The 23,371-nt window shown below is 38.3% G+C and overlaps 1 protein-coding gene across 4 annotated transcripts in view; it reads left to right on the top strand.

The window, feature by feature from the left end:
- ATP6V1H (ATPase H+ transporting V1 subunit H) overlaps nt 1–23,371 on the top strand; it is a 129,089-nt gene that overhangs the window by 46,023 nt on the left and 59,695 nt on the right. For all 4 annotated transcript variants that reach the window (XM_054498296.2, XM_054498295.2, XM_054498294.2 and 1 more), the window contains one exon: nt 4,098–4,290. In XM_054498296.2, the coding sequence (XP_054354271.2) occupies nt 4,098–4,290 (193 nt within the window). The remainder of the gene's footprint in view (nt 1–4,097; nt 4,291–23,371) is intronic.

Raw genomic sequence — 23,371 nt, 5'->3', positions numbered from 1 at the left:
AGGAAGTCCAAGATGAAGGCACTAGCAGATTTGGTGTCTGGTAAGAGCCTATTTCCTTATTCATAAATGGCCATCTTTTCACTGTAAACTCAGATGGCAGAGGGGACAGGGGTCTTTCTCAGGACCCTTTTAGAAGGGTACTAATCCCATTCATGAGTGCTCTGCCCTCATGACCTAATCACCTCCCAAAGGCCCCACCTCCTAATACCATCACCTTGGGTGTTAGTCTTTCAACATGTGAATTTTGGAGGGACACAGACATTTAGACAGTAGCAGTAGGAATTCAGCATAAGCCACATGTTTGTACAAATGGTTTAGTTTGATCAATGTAGGGAACTTTACCAGCCAAATTCCCAGAAGCCAGCCACAGGCCAACCTTGTAAGCAGGTCTTTCTGAAGCTAGCAGCCTCAGGACTTTGCTGTTAACTCTTTTCTGCACAGAAACGTAAAGGTGAACTACAAAAATGGTGTTACTAGTTTTTTTACCTTCATAAAAGATAATGCAGTATTTTGGGCAGTGCAATAAAGGGTAATTATTTATTTCACTATTATATCATCTTCCTAGGTGATTCCATCAATCTCTAACTTTCTTATTATTTTAATCTTTGATTTCTTAGTATAATTGGTTATAATCAATGAATAATGATAAAATAATATATAGGATGATAAAACAGCATAAGACAACTAAAATTCAATAATATGTGGTGTATAAAAGAGTCCAGTAGAATTGTTTGGTAGAATTAAAATTCATTTTATCTTACAATTAGGGTTATTGTAAGATAAAATGAATTTTAATTCTACTAACCAAAAATTAGATTTTTTTCCCCCTATGGAGGACCTGTAAGAAAGAATCAAAGTCATGAAATAGCAATCTCTACAAATAGTTATAATTGCTTATAAAATAAACTCAAATACCAAAATTTGGTCCCTTTGAACTCTCATGGTATACTGAGTACAACAAATGCTGCTGTTCTAATGGCTAGTACCTTAGTATTTTAGAGACCATTCAGCAGTGTTAACCATTCAGCAGCAACAAGATCAGGCATAAATATAATCTAGACTATTTCATGTTCAACCAATATATTTTTATATGCTAATGACCACTAATAAGATTAGCAGTAATCAGATAAATCTTTAGGTGGAGAAATGGGCATTAATAAAGGTATAATAACTTGCTGAAAGTATAGCAATTTCAAAAAGTCATTTAATCTTTTCATTTTTTCAGAAATATGTACTTTCTACTTTTTGAGTTTTTGCTTAGCATTGAATTTGTGTGTGTGTGTGTGTGTGTGTGTGTGTGTGTGTGTCTGTGTTTCTCACATTGCAAATAGGAATAATGTGAGGAGGAAAATTTTCAAGTATAGCCCGTTTGAAGAGAGGAAGATAACTGAGGTCTTTTTTTTTTTCCTTTCTGAGACAGAGTCTCGCCCAGGCTGGAGTACAGTGGTGCAATCTCAGCTCACTGCAACCTCCGCCTCCTGGGTTCAAGTAATTCTCCTGCCTCAGCCTCTTGAGTAGTTAGGATTACAAGCGTGCATCACCATGCCCAGCTAATTTTTGTATTTTTAGTAGAGATGGGGTTTCACCGTGTTGGCCAGGCTGGTCTTAAACTCCTGACCGCATAATCCGCCTGCCTCGGCCTCCCAAAGTGCTGGGATTATAGGCATGAGCCACGTTGCCTGGCTGATAACTGAGGTCTTAAAAAACCCAATACATTTTAATCTATATAGTTTGCTGACTTATTTGTTGTTGTTAAAAAGCCTATTATATACATAATACAACACTATTTGAGTATTTGTATACCTATATAAGATAGAAAAATTTACATTATATTGTGCTATATATTGTTAGCCTCACAAGAAAGTCTGAAGGTTAACATTAACTTCCTAAATATTGGAGGTATAAGTGGGCCTTTGCTGGGGGTAATTGCCTCTACTGCCCAAGGTAATTTATAGATGCAGTGCTATTCCCATTAAACTACCATTGGCATTCTTTTTTATTTTAACATAATTTGATATGAAGAATTATTAACTAAGTACACATTTGCTCTTTTTGTATTTTTTTGGGAAATTTTTTGGTATTGTTATGTTTTTTTGATAGAGATGGGGTTTTGCCATGTTGCCCAGCTAGCCTCAAACTCCTGGCTCAAGAGATCTGCCCACCCTGGCCTCCTAAAATGCTAGGATTAGCAGCTTGAGTCACCATGCCCAGCAACTAATTTTGTTTAAAACGAAATGGAAAATAAAAAATGACTCGAGTGTCAGAAAGGTAGCAAGTGCAGATACCACCCATAAGGTGGGGTGGGGGATGTAAAGTAGGTGGGCAATGGTAAGAGACTGGAATCATTAAAATTTGCATGCTTGGAGGAGGGTCTGAGTACAGCTGAAATTTAGACATTTGAGGACGAGGTTTTGCCCAGCTGATATTGGTGTCTCTGAACTCCGAGGAAAAGCCTCATGGATTTGGAACCCAGGACTCTGGGGAGGGTAGCCAGTTGGCTAGTGCTGATGTCTCTGAGGAAATGTGATGAGGCTTGTTCTGCTAGAGCTGGAAAAACTGCAAAATGAATTTGGCTGCTGCCATAGGAAAGAACTTCTGCTGCTGAGTTGAAGGAGTGTTACTGGGGTAATGCTCTCAGGATCAGGAAGCCAACAGGAGGAAGTCCGTTCTTCCTTCCTTGAAGTCAGCCTCTAGCTCCTGTTCTTGGCATAGCCTAACACGGAGCCAACTGGTAGAACAGAAATGTGGTTTTCAGGGTCTCAGCCACAGCATCACAAAGCCAGGTGCAGAAGGCTTGGCTTAATAACTGGAACAGAGAGCAAAGGAAACCAGGGACTAGGTTGTTTGCAGTATAAAGTGACATGATTTTATAGCAGCTTATGTACTGATATCAATATTAATTAAAAAGCAAGTTTTACATAACATCCAAAAATAGAGAAGACAAGGCAAAAGCCACGCATGAGAGCATTAAAAACAATTAGTGAACTGAACTATATACAAATCATACAAATGAAGAAATGACACAGATAAAAGCTTTTCAGTAAGTTACAGTAGGTTTAGATTGTAAAATCAGGCTTAGCATTTTAAACATTTATATTATTAGAGCAGCTTTAGTTTTACAGAAAAACTGAAAGTGCAGAGTTCCCATTACATCCTCTTCTCTCCCCGCCGCAAATTTCTGTTATCATTAACATCTTGCATTAGTATGGTATATTTGTTCCAAATGATGATCCAATGTTAACAGATTTTTATTAGTAAGTTTCCATAGCTTACATTAGGGCTCACTCTGTGTTGTACATTCTGTGGTCTTCGAGCTCTTAACCCCTCTGGTCTTTTTTTCTGTTTAAATGGTAGGCTCTGCTCCAATATGAAGGTCACTTTTAATGGTCTTATTTGATGATTTCTGTTTTTTTTTATTTGATGATTTCTGAACTCTATTGTTTGAATGTAGGTATTCCCCAGGGCAATTTCCTTAGCTTTTCTTCTATTGTATACATTCTCTCTCTTGGTGTAACCTCCTTCATTTCCATGTCATTTTCCTAGTTTCCTTATCAGTAAAGTAAAAGATCAAACTAGAAGTTTGATCAAACTGAGGTTTTTGATCTCTTGATCAAACTGAGGTTTTTCCTGACCCCCAAATTCAGTAATTGGCTATGTCAAATTTAAACCCATTACAGGTTTTCACCAAGCTTATCCCTTCTTTTCTCTGTTTCCTTTATATTTTAAAGCTATTGGTGGTCTTATTGGTTGCCCAGACTCAAAATCTCCGTGTAACATTTGGCTCTATTGTCTGTCCGATTGCTCTTTCCATTCCCATTGCCATATTACAAGTCTTTGTTCCCTTTCTTCTTGCCGCACAGCAAGAGCTCCTGCTTCCTGAGATCCTGTGACTTTTGGAGAGAGGGTTAAGTGGAGCTGTACTGGAAATGGTTCTCTGTGAGTAGCAATTTAGCTGCTTGTTATTGCTGGCAGAAAAGAAACAGGACATAATTCAGAGAGACCTGTTCCATTAGTGCAAAAAGAGAATAATTGCTTATTTCTTCTTTCTTAAATGTTTTGTAAATGTGTGTGTTTTTTTTTTTTTTTTTTTTTTTCAGCATAATGGGAGTGTTGAGTAACAAGTGTGGCTTTCAGCTCCAGTATCAAATGATTTTTTCAATATGGCTCCTGGCATTCAGTCCTCAAATGTGTGAACACCTGCGGCACTATAATATCATTCCAGTTCTGTCTGATATCCTTCAGGAGTCTGTCAAAGAGAAAGTAACAAGAATCATTCTTGCAGCATTTCGTGTAAGTGTTTTATGTTGGTTTGTGTGTATGTGAGGCATTTTTCACTGTGCAGTATGTTTGAATTTTTAGCAGGCGGGAAAAAGTTACTTGTTCTTCTTGTGGTTATGAAACCATAGAGTCTTGGTGAATATAGAGTGAAATATCACTAATTTGTATTTATGGTGTGGGCAGTGGGATAGGTGAGAGGAAACTATCTATGAATGAGATCTGTGAGTTACAGTATGCTTGTAGGGAAATGCAATTCGATTATGTTCAGATGGAGGAAGTCCTTTTCTGCTGCAGTGTATTCCAAGAGACTGTTTTTGAAGGAGTTTCTCTCTTATGGAGCATGTATTTTAGTATGGAATTGTGTTTCAGGTTCTGGATCTACTGACTGGAGTACATTTTTGAGGCAACTATAAAGATCTATCATTATTTAAACAGTAAAGTTATCCTATTAGGATATTAGATTTGTCAGTTATCTAAGTCATCTTCCTCCTTTGAACAGATGAGGAAGTTGAGGACAAGAGAAAGCCTAGCTAGAATCGAAATCCTAGATTGCCAGGCGGTTTTAATACTTCACATTGCTAATTGGCTACCGAGAGCCAGTGTATTTGCTGTGCCAATTGTCTACTGATAATTTTGTTGGTCACTTTAGATGGGCTTCTATGGGATGGCTTGGTTGAAGTAATCTCTCTAACAATGCTATTCAAGGTTAGTAATAGTGGACATGTCCTATATAGTGCCTACCCTCTGCTATACATTGTTCTAAGATTTTTCTGTTTAACTCATTTAATGCTCACCAGAGCTCTATAACATGTTATTGTTGTTACTGTTAGTATATAGGTGTCTTTGCTATACATTGGGAATACTGAGGCGTAGAGGTCACATTGCTGATAGGTAGCAGACATGCAAATCCAGAATGTAGATTTGGCTGTAGAATCTGTGCTTTTAACCATTTTTGTTCTTATACTTTCTTTAAAAAACAAGTAAAAAATAAAAAGTGGGGCTGGGTGTGGTGGTTCACGCCTGTAATCCCAGCACTTTGGGAGGCCGAGGCGGACGGATCACGAGGTCAGGAGATCGAGACCATCCTGGCCAACACAGTGAAACCCTGTCCCTACTAAAAACACAAAAATTAGCTGGGCGTGGTGTCGTGTGTCTGTAATCTCAGTTGCTCAGGAGGCTGAGGCAGGAGAATCGCTTGAACCAGGGAGTCAGAGGTTGCAGTGAGCCGAGATTGCGCCACTGCGCTCTAGCCTGGGGGACAGAGTGAGACTCCATATCAAAAAAAAAAAAAAAAACAAAATGAAAATAAAAAGTGGTACAGATGTATTGCAAAATTTAATGTAGATAACACATTTGCCAAATATAGTTACTGGCATCTTTCAGATGTTTGCAAGCACAGAGATAAATAAATAGATGTGTAATTTTGTTTTGTATTTAAAAATAAAAATGACATATTATACTGGTCTATAACTTTATTCTTAGTATGTAGTGAATATGTTTTCATTTCTGTATATGTGGATATTCAGTATTTTTTTTAATGGCTATTTTCCACTGTGTTGGTGTAAAGCTATTTATTTAACCAGTGCTCTATTGATGGCCATGTGGTGGTGTTTCTGGTTTCTTTTACATATGTTTGCCCACTTTGATGAATATTTCTTTTGGATTTAGTTCTGGAGATGGAACTGCTGAGTCAAATGAATGTGTTTGTACACTTTTTTTTTTTTTTTTTTTTTTTTTTAAAGATAGTCTCACTGTGTTGCCCAAGCTGGAGTGCAGTGGTGCAATCTCGGCTCACTGTAACCTCCACCTCCTGGATTCAAGCATTTCTTGTGTCTCAGCCTCCTGAGTAGCTGGGATCACAGGCATGCACCACCACATTCAACTAATTTTTGTGTTTTTAGTAGAGACGGGGTTTTACCATGTTTCCCAGGCTGGTTTCGAACTCCTGACCTCAAGTGATCCACCTGTCTCGGCCTCCCAAAGTGCTGAGATTACAGGCATGAACCACTGTACCCCACCGTTTTTTTTTTTGAGACAGGGTTTTTACTCTGTCATCCAGGCTGGAGTGGAGTGGCGTGATCATAGCTCACTGCAACCTCAGACTCCTGAGCTTGAGGGATATTCCTGCTTCAGCCTCCCAAGTACCTGGGTCTATAGGTGCATGCCACCAAGCCTGGCTAATTTAAAAAATAAAATCTTTTGTAGAGATGGGATCTTGCTTTGTTGCCCAAGATGATGTTGAACTCCCGGGCTCAAGCAGTCCTCCTCCCTCAGCCTCCCAAAAATTGTGGGATTACAGGTGTTAGCCACAGCACCTGGCCTGCACTTTTGATAGATAATGTCATGCACTTTTCAAAAATGTGCAGATTTACATTTTCATCAACTGTATATTGGGAGTGCATATTTTTCTGCTCACTGTCATTTAATATTACCCTTCTTTTAATTTTTACAAAATCTCAGTTGAAAAACTAAATCATTGTTTTAAATTTGCATTCCGTTAATAATGAATGAGGCTGAGCATATTTTAATATTATTGGCTATTTATATGCTTTCTATAAATTGCTTTTTCATAGCATTTGTCACCTTCCAGATTTTAAAATTTGATGTGTAGGAACTCTTTTCTAGGTGTCGGTAGTTAATAACAGCTAATATCTATTGAGAGCTTATTCTGTGTCAGGCACTGTCCTAATTACTTTAAATGTATTCCACATATAATTGTCCCAGGAACTCCATTTAGTGGTCACTGGGACACAGGAGGTTAAGTAATTTGCCAAAATAGCTAGGAAGTGGCAGAGCAGGGATTTAAACTCAGGCAATATGATGCATGCTTTTAACTATCGTGCTAATCTGTCTTTGATGCAGAGAATAATAATTGTTAAAATTTATTAAGTAATTTTTATGCATTGCCTTATTTAAGCTTCATGATTACCCAGTAAGTTCTATTACTATTTTTATTGATAAGGAAACCAAGACTCGGAGATAATTCCCCAGTAAGTGAAGAGATCGGAATTTCACTGAGATCTGCCAGCTCCAAAGCTGTCCTCTTAACCACCCTGCCATCTCCTTTTTTTCTTGTCTCGATGCATTTTCTCAGGAACCTTAAGACTGGCATTAAAAAGCGGGAAACGTGAAAAGGAAAACCAAAGCTAACATCAGGGGAAGATTTCTTTGCTTAAAATACCAGCTGGACGTGTTAAGCCCCGTGTATTTCCTGGCTGCCTGGCAAGGGCTGAGTGAGTGAGGGATGGCATGGAGGAGTGGTGTTCAGTGTGGATTCTGGGAGACTGTACAGTGAGATCCAGGTGTGGCCTGCTGGGTGTGATAAACACCGACCAGCTATTGACCAGATGTTGGGCTGGACATTAGATTTTCTTTCGATTATGTTTATTTATGAAAGTAACACCCTTTTTCACGTAAAAATCATTCTGTGGTCCTTGAAGTTCACTCTTGAGAAACAGGCAAATGCAGAGCCCCCTTACTTCTCTCCCTCACCGTGGCGGCTCTGCTCTTCATGTTTCCTGCACACTCTGTCCACATGAGTTGTCACAGTACATTTCAGTCCAGCTAAACTAATAATCAGTTCTTAAGTCAAAGTAGGTTGTATTAATGAGGCTTTACTTTGAAGTATTTTAGTAGGTAAACTGAATGTATTTTTTTCTTCTACTTAAGTGCTTCATTATCCATATTCTTATTTATTGAGTAAAAGCAAAAATTTTCAGAAATGGAGTCTTTTGCCAATCTCTCCTAAATCACAAAACAGTTGTGGGTTCCATGTATGTGCCAGGGGCTGTGCTAATTATTAGGGGACACAGATGACCAAGATAGAGCTGGACATCGAAGGTCTTATGGTTTGGTGAAGACAGTCGACGTGAATAAGTAATGCCAGCGCAATGCAGTGATGAGTGACAAAGGGAGGAAAGGCAGTAGAAGAGAGGCGGACAGCCAGAGGAGGGGTGTGAGGAGGAGACAGGGCCTGAGGGGCCTTTTGAACGGGAGTGTGAGGAGAAGAGAGGGCTCAAGGGGCCTTTTGAACCAGGAACAGTTATCTTGGAAGTGCAACGGTGGGGAGAGGTTGAATGTTAACAAGTGAAGAAAGAATCTTCTGGAATCATCAGTAATTTGTTCTTGTAGGACTTGTTATTCCTTTCCCTGACCCAGGTGACTTCTGAGAGAGTAAATGGAGCACATAAATCTGGCTCTTGAAGATGCAATCCTGGGATTTGTGGCTGTTTACTTTCTGAAGGCACAGACTTGTTCTGTGAATGGATCTTTTGCCCCTACCACTCTGGGCATAGAACTAGTGCGGCCAACATGAATATTTCAGTTATCCTCGTTATCACCTGACACTAACTTGTGCTCACACTCTTGGGCATCACTCACCAAAGCATGGCACCTTCTCATAAGACCCTTTGTCAGATCCACTTTTAGCACTTTATTCTGTACTCTCCTGCTCTGAGGGAACATGGAATAAGAACTGATTCCTCTTTTAAATTTGTTCACTGTGGCAAAATAGATATTGCATCTTTTCAACTCAGTAAATTTATTCTCTGAGGGCTTAATGCTTCTTCTGTTCCATTTGTCTTAGTTTTGAGTTTCTCCCTTGTCTTTCCTTTTTTTCAAGTCTACCATTGTCACAGGAGCCTTTATTTTGCCAAAATCTTTTAGTGTAAATTAAGCATCTACCATTTGCAAAAATAGAGCTAGTTTGATCTTTTACTGTTATAAAAATAATGTGGTTTTATGGTTAAAAAGATACAATAGAAAAATATTAAGTAAAATTGTAAATTACCCACAATATCACTCCTACATACGGAGCCCCCTTGACGTTTTAAAACCTGCAGTTTATGATCTCTGTTCCTTTACTACAACTAGGCTTCAACTCTGGATGAATTGCGATAGGCACTGAATAGCTGAAGGAGTCTTTGAAATCTCATCTCTTCATGATTCGGGTGGATCATGCTTGGCCCTCCTCACTACAAAGTCTGTATGCACTCAGGCCTGTAGTGAGTGTGCTGGCATGTGCAGTGGCAGTCAGGTTCGCTGGGCTCTTGGGCTGGCCTCCAGGCTTTTGGCCAAGTTGCTTAGCCTCTCCGTGCTTTAGTTTTTTTCATGTGTGCTGTGAGAGTAATATCATCTCTCCTACATCTATTACTTTGTTGATGCTCACATGATAATACCCTTCGAAAAATATGTGCTAAACGAACATTTGGCACCTAATAGACCCTCAATAAATATTTGTGACTGTATAAAGGGCTGGTCGTGGGGTGGTTGTTGGCACCAGGGCTACAGCAGTCATGGTAAACTTATTTCGGGTTATGTGAACACTGGGTTCATATAGTTGTCTCTGTGGGGTTTGTCTTTGGATGTTACCTAGACAGAAAGAATAGTGAAAAGCCTTTTGGAACGAAAGTGTGTTATTTACAAGGGAATTGCGATCCAATGAAAAAGTTAACCTGGAGGTAAAGACTGGCCCAGTTACTGAATGTTCACATTTTAAAAATTAAGAGAGAAGTAAAAACATGTTTACTTAATTTGATGAACATATCACAGAAAGCAAGACTAGAGAGAGAGGGTCCCTATTTTCTGTTAGTACATGGACTTTTGTCTAAATTGGAAGTTGTTAATAAACTTGGTACTGAAAGCTTTTTTCAGAAAAGGAGATATATTTTGTAATTGCTAAACTGTTAGGAAAGATGGTTACCTTTGACTCAATGTCTTTGCTATTAGATTATCCTAGAAAGATGAATTATTATTGTTTTTATTATCTTTTGTGTGACTTTCTCTTATGGGCAATAGAAAGGTCAGCAGTTTCCTAATTAGTTAATGTGGAAGTGAATAGTACATTTTTCCATTTACCTCTACCTGTTCTTTTCTGTATGTTATGTATTTTTTGAAATTAAAATATCTATTTTTCAAATTGTTAAAGATTGTAAAAATTTATATTATTTCTTGTTATAGGCTTTTGATAATTTGTTAATAACTTGTCTATTTAAGGTGAAATAGATATGTGGGAAAGAGCTGTAATAGAAGTCAGGGTCTTATTTTAGCTGTCCTGTTGTTTCAAAGAATGTGTCTTTCCCTTGTATCTTTTCCTCTCAGTTTCAAGAGACTACATGGCTTTTAAAGGTATTATTTAGATAATATTTTAAGTGCTGCAAGTTTCTATGAAAAACCAGGTACTAATAATTTTTTTTCTTTTTGAGACAGAGTCTTGCTCTATTGCCCAGGCTAGAGTGCAGTGACATGATCTTGGCTCACTGCAACCTCTGCCTCCCGGGTTCAAGCAATTCTTCTGCCTCAGCCCTCCAGAGTAGCTGGGACTACAGGCATGTGCCACCACACCCACCTAATTTTTGTATTTTTGGTAGAGACGGGGTTTTGTCATGTTGGCAAGGCTGGTCTCAAACTCCCGACCTCAAGTGATCTGCCCGCTTCGGCCTCCCAAAGTACTGGGATTACAGGTGTGAGCCACCGTGCCTGGCCCAGGTACTAATTTTTAATAATGGGCTGAGATTTAATCTAAAGCCCAGCAAAAGCTGCTTTAATCATTATATGACATTCTATCCAAGCTTCCTACATACCCTACTTTTTTGTCCCCACTTAGTTCCTCCTCCCTTCCATTATTTTTCACTGAATCATTAGGTAAAATAAAAAGGTTTTTGGAAGCATGTATCTAATACTGTAATATCACAGAAGAGAGATATTAGTTGATATTAATTGAATCCTGCCTTTAAGTTCTTCCTTCTCCTTTTCTCTCCCATTCTTCCTCTTGTATTTATTCATCTCTCAGTGCATCAGATGTTTATTGAAGACCAAATATATGTAAGGCAATTTGTTGGTTACTGAGTGTATGGAAAGATGCCTAAGGTAGAATACCTTTTCTCAGAACCTTTGCATTTTGTTTAAACCTTTGTTTTGATAGAGTAACTTGATGCAGTCACTGTGTTTACGATATACAAAGCTCAAAAAGTCACCATAAGTGTAGAGCCAGACTGAGATTCCTAAGTTTTTTCTTTTAACCTCATTTGAGAGCTTTCTGAGTTAATTATGTACTTTTATGGAAATTTGAGAAATAGAGTAGTGTAGCTGTTTCGTAATGGCACAGTAGAAGGATAGACAAGAGTCTCTCTGGAGTGGATAGACCTAGGTGTGAATTCCAGCACTTGATTGTTTAGTGTTGGGAGAGTGGCTTGAACTCCCAGAGCTAGTTTCTTTATGGTGAAAGGTGGTAGATGGTACTTAACTCATTTAAACATTAGGTAAGGAATCCATGAAATAACAGTTAAAGTGTGTGCAATAGTAAATATATAGTATGTATTTATTTCCCTGTCTTTTTTCTCCATAAAATCATGGAATAATAACAGTTTTTCTCTTTATCTCTGTAAGTTGGATTCTTGCTAAGTTAATATTAAGCCCAGGTAAAGATCTAGTGCTGTTTTGTTTGATTTAAAAGAGACAGCATGAATATGTTACTAATATTTAGCAAGATTTAAAAATCTTATTTAAACTATATTTATAATTTCAAATTTTTACTTATAATGCATAGAATTTAATAATTTATGGGCTTCTATTGTCTAATTTTGGGTTTCAGAATATTTAAAATAGACCCAGTCCAATGGCAGAAATATTAGTTTCTTTTAGATTCTCATACGCTAAATTTGGGGTAATGCAGTTATTATGTGAATATGCTGAGAGCAGAAAGAAGAACATCTTTAGACATCCACAATTTTTATATGCACAGTGGAACTAAAATTGAGCCATTGATAAAGACATAGTAAAGCCATTTGATTTATACCGTCAAACTGATTTTAAAAATGATTATTTTTAAAGTAATTTTCAAATTCCTATAACCTTTAAAAAAGATTTTACTGATGAGGTTATTTGAAGATAGTATAGACACATCCTAAAACTCAGGGAAATTATTTTTTGTGGGAGGCTTTAGAAAGCTTGCTGAGCTACTGTGAGCTGAACAAATCTAGCAGCTGCTAATGATTGTTATTATTTTTCCATTTGGCTGGATGAATTTTATTTTTGAAAATGTCAATCTCACTTATTCATAGTGCATGCTGTACTCCAGGTCTCTGCATATATTACTGCTGTTGGTTAAACTGATTTGTCAATCTTTAGGTCCTAAAATAAATTAGGATGTTTTGGGGCTTTGACTGATAAAGACATTGAAGATCATCTTTGTTGCCTAGAGTTTTACATCTATTTGTTGTGCATTTGATTTCTCTTTTGGGCTCTGCTTAGTCAAAAGCCTACATTATATGTCAGATAAAGTGAATTGTATTTTTACAGTGATGTGCTTTTCATCAAAAAAGCTTAAGAATTACAGCCAAATTGAGTTGTTCTTTTCATTAGATAGATTAATCATGATGTTTAATTCACATCTACACATGTATACTCACTAGGCATAAACATGCACACGCATGTACATGCATTTTTCCATGCAGGTGTTTCATAGTCATAACCCTTTCAAAGAGGCCAGCTCTAGTCTTAGTGTGTGGGGCTGTTCTGACCACTGCTATGGCATGGAAGTATTGCCATGAAGAAATTTTATTCTGGAGTCTATCCCTTATCCCCTGTTTCAGGAATTCTGCCTCAACGTCTTTGCCTAACTTCTATCTTACTTAGTAGATACTGGGTTTGGAAGAGGTCTGGTAAGACTGAGACTTTTTAAATTTTGGGGTGAGTCCTTTAATACAGCATTTTTAAAAGTGTGGTCCACATTATCAGTGAAGTGCAGTGAACTGTTTGTTAGTAACCTGCAATGGATAAGTACAGAAAGTGAAAGTCAGCATTTAGAAACTTGTAGGAATTTGACAGAATAATGGTTTATTGAATTTTATAATATGAAAATTGAACTTGTATTTTATGTGTCTTAAAATTCATTCTTATTGTGTTTTATAAAAGTTATTTGCTCATGACTGATTGAAAATCAAAAAACAAGCAAAACTGGTCTTCACCACTGATGGTTTTTGAAACACTGCTTTCACATATATTTTACAAGGCCAGCAGTTCAGTTTTGCTGACAGAAAGATCTGAATTGTCACCTGATTCCACCTTGTTCTTTGAGATGTCAACATCCCTCTGCACCATTAATTTGCCAAAGGCAAAAATGATGTTTATACTGGATGGGTCACTTTTGCTTTTGTTGAGGTGAAGATACCATTTACTTTTAGAGAAAGAATAACATTTCAGGGAGTAGAGCCAAGATGGCCGAATAGGAACAGCTTCAGTCTACAGCTCCCAGCGTGAGTGACGCAGAAGACGGGTGATTTCTGCATCTCCAACTGAGGTACCAGGTTCATCTCACTGGGGAGTGCCGGACAGTGGGTGCAGCGCACCGTGCGTGAGCCGAAGCAGGGTGAGGCATTACCTCACCCGGGAAGTGCAAGGGGTCAGGGAATTCCCTTTCCTAGTCAAAGAAAGGGGTGACAGACGGCACCTGGAAAATCGGGTCACTCCCACCCTAATACTGCGCTTTACCAACAGGCTTAACAAACGGCACACCAGGAGATTATATCCTGCACCTGGCTCGGAGGGTCCTACGCCCACGGAGCCTTGCTCATTGCTAGCACAGCAGTCTGAGATCAAACTGCAAGGCGGCAGTGAGGCTGGGGGAGGGGCGCCCGCCATTGCTGAGGCTTGAGTAGGTAAACAAAGCGGCCGGGAACCTTGAACTGGGTGGAGCCCACCACAGCTCAAGGAGGCCTGCCTGCCTCTGTAGGCTCCACCTCTGGGGGCAGGGCACAGACAAACAAAAGGCAGCAGTAACCTCTGCAGACGTAAATGTCCCTGTCTGACAGCTTTGAAGAGAGTAGTGGTTCTCCCAGCACGCAGCTTGAGATCTGAGAACGGGCAGACTGCCTCCTCAAGTGGGTCCCTGACCCCCGAGTAGCCTAACTGGGAGGCACCCCCCAGTAGGGGTGGACTGACACCTCACACGGCCGGGTACTCCTCTGAGACAAAACTTCCAGAGGAACGATCAGGCAGCAGCATTTGTGGTTCACGAATATCCGCTGTTCTGCAGCCACCGCTGCTGATACCCAGGCAAACAGGTCAGGAGTGGTCCTCCAGCAAACTCCAACAGACCTGCAGCCAAGGGTCATGACTGTTAGAAGGAAAACTAACAGAAAGGACATCCACTCCAAAAACCCATCTGTACGTCACCATCATCAAAGACCAGAGGTGGATAAAACCACAAAGATGGGGAAAAAACAGAGCAGAAAAACCGGAAACTCTAAAAATCAGAGCACCTCTCCTCCTCCAAAGGAATGAAGCTCTTCACCAGGAACGGAACAAAGCTGAACGGAGAATGACTTTGACGAGTTGAGAGAAGAAGGCTTCAGAAGATCAAACTCTACTCCAAGCTAAAGGAGGAAGTTCGAACCAATGGCAAAGAAGTTAAAAACCTTGAAAAAAAATTAGACGAATGGCTAACTAGAATAACCAATGCAGAGAAGTCCTTAAAGGACCTGATGGAGCTGAAAACCATGGCACGAGAACTACGTGACGAATGCACAAGCCTCAGTAGTCGATGCGATCAACTGGAAGAAAGGGTATCAGCGATGGAAGACGAAATGAATGAAATGAAGTGAGAAGAGAAGTTTAGAGAAAAAAGAATAAAAAGAAATGAACAAAGCCTGCAAGAAATATGGGACTATGTGAAAAAACCAAATCTGCGTCTGATTGGTGTACCTGAAAGTGACGGGGAGAATGGAACCCAGTTGGAAAACACTCTGCAGGATATTATCCAGGAGAACTTCCCCAATCTAGCAAGGCAGGCCAACATTCAATTCAGGAAATACGGAGAACGCCACAAAGATACTCCTCAAGAAGAGCAACTCCAAGACAAATAATTGTCAGATTCACCAAAGTTGAAATGAAGGAAAAAATGTTAAGGGCAGCCAGAGAGAAAGGTCGGGTTACCCACAAAGGGAAGCCCATCAGACTAACAGCTGATCTCTCGGCACAAACTCTACAAGCCAGAAGAGAGTGGGGACCAATATTCAATATTCTTAAAGAAAAGAATTTTCAACCCAGAATTTCATATCCAGCCAAACTAAGCTTCATAAGTGAAGGGGAAATAAAATCCTTTATGGACAAAGAAATGCTGAGAGATTTTGTCACCACCAGGCCTGCCCTAAAAGAGCTCCTGAAGGAAGCACTAAACATGGAAAGAACAACTGGTACCAGCCACTGCAAAAACATGTCAAATTGTAAAGACCATCACTGCTAGGAAGAAACTGCATCAACTAACGAGCAAAATAACCAGCTAACATCATAATGACAGGATCAAATTCACACATAACAATATTAACCTTAAATGTAAATGGGCTAAATGCTACAATTAAAAGACACAGACTGGCAAATTGGATAAAGAATCAAGACTCATCAGTGTGCTGTATTCAGGAAACCCATCTCACATGCAGAGACACACATAGGCTCAAAATAAAGGGATGGAGGAAGATCTACCAAGCAAATGGAAAACAAAAAAAGGCAGGGGTTGCAATCCTAGTCTCTGATAAAACAGACTTTAAACCAACAAAGATCAAAAGAGACAAAGAAGGCCATTACATAATGGTAAAGGGACCAATTCAACAAGAAGAGCTAACTATCCTAAATATATATGCACCAATACAGGAGCACCCAGATTCATAAAGCAAGTCCTTAGAGACCTACAAAGAGACTTAGACTCCCACACAAATAATGGGAGACTTTAACACCCCACTGTCAACATTAGACAGATCAATGAGACAGAGAGTTAACAAGGATATCCAGGAAATGAACTCAGCTCTGCACCAAGCAGACCTAATAGACATCTAGAGAACTCTCCACCCCAAATCAACAGAATATACATTCTTTTCAGCACCACACCACACCTATTCCAAAAGTGACCGCATAGTTGGAAGTAAAGCACTCCTCAGCAAATGTAAAAGAACAGAAATTATAACAAACTGTCTCTCAGACCACAGTGCAATCAAACTAGAACTCAGGATTAAGAAACTCACTCAAAACCGCTCAACTACATGGAAACTGAACAACCTGCTCCTGAATGACTACTGGGTACATAACGAAATGAAGGCAGAAATAAAGATGTTCTTTGAAACCAACGAGAACAAAGACACAACATACCAGAATCTGTGGGACACATTCAGAGCAGTGTGTAGAGGGAAATTTATAGCACTAAATGCCCACAAGAGAAAGCAGGAAAGATCTAAAATTGACACCCTAACATCACAATTAAAAGAACTAGAGAAGCAAGAGCAAACACATTCAAAAGCTAGCAGAAGGCAAGAAATACTAAGATCAGAGCAGAACTGAAGGAGATAGAGACATAAAAAAACCGTTCAAAAAATCAATGAATCCAGGAGCTGGTTTTTTGAAAAGATCAACAAAATTGATAGACCGCTAGCAAGACTAATAAAGAAGAAAAGAGAGAAGAATCAAATAGACGCAATAAAAAATGACAAAGGGGTTATCACCACCGATCCCACAGAAATACAAACTACCATCAGAGAATACCTCTATAAACACCTCTATGCAAATAAACTAGAAAATCTAGAAGAAATGGATAAATTCCTCGACACATACACCCTCTCAAGACTAAGGAGGAAGAAGTTCAATCTCTGAATAGACCAATAACAGGCTCTGAAATTGAGGCAATAATTAATAGCTTACCAACCAAAAAAACTCCAGGACCAGATGGATTCACAGCCGAATTCTACCAGAGGTACAAGGAGGAGCTGGTACCATTCCTTCTGAAACTATTCCAATCAATAGAAAAAGAGGGAATCCTCCCTAACTCATTTTATGAGGCCAGCATCATCCTTGATACCAAAGCCTGGCAGAGAAACAACAAAAAAAGAGAATTTTAGACTAATATCCTTGATGAACATTGATGCAAAAATCCTCAATAAAATACTGGCAAACCGAATCCAGCAACACATCAAAAAGCTTATCCACCATGATCAAGTGGGCTTCATCCCTGGGATGCAAGGCTGGTTCAACATATGAAAATCAATAAACATAAGCCAGCATATAAACAGAACCAAAGCCAAAAACCACATGATTATCTCAATAGATGCAGAAAAGGCCTTTGACAAATTTCAACAACCCTTCATGCTAAAAACTCTCAATAAATTAGGTATTGATGGGACATATCTCAAAATAATAAGAGCTATCTATGACAAACCCACAGCCAGTATCATACTGAATGGGGAAAAACTGGAAGCATTCCCTTTGAAAACTGGCACAAGACAGGGATGCCCTCTCTCACCACTCCTATTCAACATAGTGTTGGAAGTTCTGGCCAGGGCAATCAGGAAGGAGAAGGAAATAAAGGGCATTCAATTAGGAAAAGAGGAAGTCAAATTGTCCCTGTTTGCAGATGACATGATTGTATATCTAGAAAACCCCATCATCTCAGCCCAAAATCTCCTTAAGCTGATAAGCAACTTCAGCAAAGTCTCAGGATACAAAATCAATGTACAAAAATCACAAGGATTCCTATACACCAATAACAGACAAACAGAGAGCCAAATCATGAGTGAACTCCCATTCACAATTGCTTCAAAGAGAATAAAATACCTAGGAATCCAACTTATAAGGGATGTGAAGGACCTCTTCAAGGAGAACTACAAACTGCTGCTCAATGAAATAGAAGAGGATACAAACAAATGGAAGAACATTCCATGCTGATGGGTAGGAAGAATCAATATCGTGAAAATGCCCATACTGCCCAACATAATTTACAGATTCAATGCCATCCCCATTAAGCTACCAATGACTTTCTTCACAGAATTGGAAAAAACTACTTTAAAGTTCATGTGGAACCAAAAAAGAGCCCACATTGCCAAGTGAATCCTAAGCCCAAAGAACAAAGCTGGAGGCATCATGCTACCTGACTTCAAACTATACTACAAGGCTACAGTAACCAAAACAGTGTGGTACTGGTACCAAAACATAGATATAGACCAATGGAACAGAACAGAGCCCTCAGAAATAATGCCGCACATCTACAACCATCTGATCTTTGACAAACCTGACAAAAACAAGAAATGGGGAAAGGATTCCCTATTTAATAAATGGTGCTGGGAAAACTGGCTAGCCATATGTAGAAAGCTGAAACTGGATCCCTTCCTTACACCTTATACAAAAATTAATTCAAGATGGATTAAGACTTACATATTAGACCTAAAACCATAAAAACCCTAGAAGAATACCTAGGCAATACCATTCAGGACATAGGCATGGGCAAGGACTTCATGTCTAAAACACCAAAAGCAATGGCAACAAAAGCCAAAATTGACAAATGGGATCTCGTTAAACTAAAGAACTTCTGCACAGCAAAAGAAACCACCATCAGAGCGAACAGGCAACCTACAGAATGGGAGAAAATTTTTGCAACCTACTCATCTGACAAAGGGCTAATATCCAGAATCTACAATGAACTCAAACAAGTTTACAAGAAAAAAACAAACCACCCCATCAAAAAGTGGGCAAAGGATATGAACAGACACTTCTGAAAAGAAGATATTTATGCAGCCAAAAAACACATGAAAAAATGCTCACCATCACTGGCCATCAGAGAAATGCAAATCAAAACCACAATGAGATACCATCTCACACCAGTTAGAATGGCGATCATTAAAAAGTCAGGAAGCAACAGGTGCTGGAGAGGATGTGGAGAAATAGGAACACGTTTACACTGTTGGTGGGACTGTAAAGTAGTTCAGCCATTGTGGAAGTCGGTGTGGTGATTCCTCAGGGATCTAGAACTAGAAATGCCATTTGACCCAGCCATCCCATTCCTGGGTATATACCCAAAGGATTATAAATCATGCTGCTATAAAGACACATGCACACGTATGTTTATTGCGTCGCTATTCACAATAGCAAAGACTTGGAACCAACCTAAATGTCCAACAATGACAGACTGGATTAAGAAAACGTGGCACATATACACCATGGAATACTATGCAGCCATAAAAAATGATGAGTTCATGTCCTTTGTAGAGACATGGATGAAGCTGGAAACTATCATTCTCAGTAAACTATCGCAAGGACAAAAAACCAAACACCGCATGTTCTCACTCATAGGTGGGAATTGAACAGTGAGAACACATGGACACAGGAAGGGGAACATCACACACCGGGGACTGTTGTGGGGTGTGGGGAGTGGGGAGGGATAGCATTAGGAGATATACCTAATGTTAATATATCTACCTAATGTTAAATGAGTGCAGCACACCAACATGGCACATGTATACATATGTAACACACCTGCACGTTGTGCACATGTACCCTAAAACTTAAAGTGTAATAATAATAAAAAAAAAAAGAAAAAAGAATAACATATTTCAAAAAATGTGTTGCTGCCAGATTAAGTAGATTGTTTCTGGCAGATTCAGTTTCTTAACTACTTTTTATAACCCATTTATTCCTTGTTTTCATTTTTTATAGTAAGATGAGACAATGAAGTGAGAACATGTATTTAAGGAAGAATAGAGAAGGCTTAATGATTGATTTGACACAGTTGAAGAAAAAGGGAGAATCAAAAATGACTAATCTTTGAAGTGCCATTATCTTGGACAATTGAGAGGGAAGTTGGTTTTAGAAGAATACCATAGGGTCGTTCTACATTAGTTATTGAATGTGTTGAAGTTATAGTTGAAGCCATTAGTTATGATAATGCCTTTTTTTTTTTTTTTTTTTTTGAGATGGAGTCTTACCCTGTCGCTGAGGCTGGAGTGCAGTGGCGTGATCTCGGCTCTCTGCAACCTGTACCTCCTGTGTTCAAGCAATTCTCCGGCCTCAGCCTTCCGAGTAGCTGGGATTACAGGCATGCAGCACCATGCCTGGCTAAGTTTTGTATTTTTAATACAGGTGGGGTTTCACTGTGTTGGCCAGGCTGGTCTACAACCGCTGCCCGCAGGTGATCCGCCTGCCTTGGCCTCCCAAAGTGCTGGAATTATAGGCATGAGCCATCGAGTCCAGCCGACAATATCTTAAAGATGGAGTTTAATTCTCTGGTCAACAAATACGTGTAATGAAATTAACAAAACCATATAAACAGAAGAGCTTTGATATGTTTCTAAAGTTAGAAGAGAGGGTAATAGGAAAAGTAACTGGAAAAGACCATCGAAAGTTTAGTAGAAAAATAAGTGAAATCTCACAAAAGGAAAGGAAGAGGGGAAGAGTTTTATAAGAGTAAGAGGTTAACAGATTTACACCTCCCCTCTCAGAAAATAATTTGTTTAGAAAGAAATAACAGGTGTTCTGAAAGAGAATAGTTTATAGAAGTAGTCATACAAGGAACTGGGAGTTAAGAGAAGAATTATAAATAATCTGTGATATGTAGTATGTCCTATTTACTAAGATCTCACATTTTAGTAAAGGAGACAAGCATGTAATAATACTAGTGTCATACATCATGATTTCTTCTTTGACTATGGATTACATAGGAGTGCATTGTTAAATTTCCCAGTAGAAATTAGAAAGTTACTGGTCTTTTTAAGCTTAATTCCATTATGGTTAAGAACATATTCTGTAAGATTTCAATCTTTTGAAATTTGAGACTCATTTTATGGCTTGTCTTATGGTCTGTCATAGTGGATGTATTAAGTGCACTTAAAAGAATGCATATTTTGCAAGTGGGGTTGTGTTCTGTGTCATTTAGGTCAGTGGTTGACAGTGTTATTTAGATCTTCTATGTACTGATTTTTTTGTTTAGTGGTTCTATCAATTGCTGAGAGAGCTGTTAAAATCTCTAGCTATTATTGTGGATTTGTCTATTTCTTCCTGCAGTTTTGTCAATTTTTGCTTCATGAATTTTGAAGCTCTGTAATTAAAACACTTATGAATGTTGCATTTTCCTGATGAACTGGACTTTGCATCATTGTGAAATATCCTTCTTTATCACTGGTAATGCTCTTTGTTTACTTTATTTGAAGTTAATATCACACTCCAGCATTCTTACGCTTATGGTTGCATGCTATATCTTTTTCCTTCTTAGTTTCAACTTACCTGTGTCATATTTAGTTTGTCTCTTTTAGGCAACACATCCTTGGGTCTTAAACTTTTATCTATTCAAATAATTTTTGCCTCTTAACTGGAGTATTTAGTTCACTGGCATTTACAATAACTATTGATATGATTGGATTTAGGCCTACCATTTTACTCTTTGTTTTCTGTTTGCTTATCTGTTTTTTGTTCTTCTGTCTTCCATTTTTGCTTTCTCTTGGGTTAAGTGCATCTTTTAAAAAATTTCATTTTACTTAACATAATGACCTCCAGTTCTGTCCATGTTGCTGCAGATGACAGGATTTCTTTCTTTTCTATGGCTGAATAATCTTCAGTTGTCAGAAGCTGAGAAGGGTACCAGGGTAGGAGGGGATGAAGTGAGATAGGTTAATGGGTACAAAAATACAGTTATATAGAAGAAATAAGACCTGATGTTGTACAATTCAGTAGGTTGATAGTAAACAGTAATCTACTGTATATTTCAGAATAGCTAGAAGATAATAATTCAAATGTTCCCAACATAAAGAAAAGATAAATGTTTAAAGTGGTGGGCATCCCAATTACCTTGATTTGATAATTATAGATTATATATGATTGTATCAAAATGTCACATGTACTCCCCAAATAGGTCCATCTGTTATATATTAATAAATTTTTAAAAATTATCATAACATTTCTTTGGGGTCTTTAACTGTTTGTTTTTGCACTATTTTATTTCTTAGAGGTGATTTTGGAGTCATAATACACATCCTTTCTATTGTACTACCTTATGTAAAATGTAAGCGCTTGTAGTCTTTTATGCTACAGTTGTCATATTACTGTATTTACATGTTATAAGCCCTACAATACAGGGTTTTGTGCTTTAAGCAGTCTCATGTATATTATGGAAGTAAAGAGGGAAAAATAGTGTTTTATATTTATCCAGGTATATATTAATGTGATATCTGCAGTTCTTTTTTCTTTTCTGGACACTCAGCTTTCCACTTGTGGTATCACTTTACTTTAGCTGCAGAATTTTCTTTAGCCCAGGGATCAGCAAACTTTGGAAGCCTGTAGGCCAAATGTGGTCCCCCTGTTTTTATAAATAAAGCTTTATTGGAACACTGCTTTGCTCATTTATGTTTTTTAATGACTGCTTTTGCACCGTAATAGTAGAATTGTGCAGTTGTGACAGAGACTGCAAGCCTGAAATATTTACTCTTCGCCCTTTTACAGAAAATGTTAGCCAATCCTTGCTTTTGGATATCTTCCAGTGTATGTCTGCTGGTGACTGATTATCTCAGTTTTATTATAAAAAATGATTTTATTTTACCTTTATTCTGAAAGGATATTTTTGCTGGATATAGTTCTGTTTTTTTTCTTTCAGTACTTTCAAGATATTGTTCCACTTCTGACCTCTCTCCTTTATTTTTCTCTCTCTTTTTTTAATGCTCTCTGTCAGCAGAATCATCTCCATCGTTTCTGATGAGAAGTCAGCTTTCCTTTGTATTTTTGTTTCCCTGTATATAATGTGTTATCTTTTTCTGGTTGCTTTGAAAATTTTACTATATTTGGTTTTCTGAAGATTGACTGTGATGTGTCTGGATTTAGTTTTATTTGTATCTACGTTTCCTAGTATTTACTGAACTTACGGATTTGTAGAGTTGTGTCTTTTGCTAAAGATGGAAAATTTTGGCCATTATATTTTCAGGTATACATTTGCACCTTTTTACTTATCCTTGCCTTCTGGCATTCTAATTCCACTTACGTTAGACCTTTTGGTATTGCACTGCAAGTCACTGAGCCTTTGTTGACTTTGTTTGTGGGAGGGAAGAAACAGTATTTTTTTCTATCTGTCTCTGAAATTGAATAATTTCTGTTGCTCTGTCTTCATGTTCACTGACTCCTTTGTCATCTCCAGTCCACTTTTGAGCTCATTTGTAAATTTTAAAATTTCAAGTGATCTATGTTTTTATTTCTAGGATTTCCATTTGGGAATTTAGTTTCTGTGTCTCTACTGAACTTTCTTTTTTTGCTTTTTTATTGGTACCATTTTTTTCTTTGGTCATAGTCGTAATGTTTACTT

Source organism: Pongo pygmaeus, chromosome 7, assembly GCF_028885625.2.
Source record: "Pongo pygmaeus isolate AG05252 chromosome 7, NHGRI_mPonPyg2-v2.0_pri, whole genome shotgun sequence".
NCBI lineage: Eukaryota > Metazoa > Chordata > Mammalia > Primates > Hominidae > Pongo > Pongo pygmaeus.
Note: the sequence above shows the minus strand (reverse complement) of the source record. Positions and strands in the feature narration are given on the sequence as shown.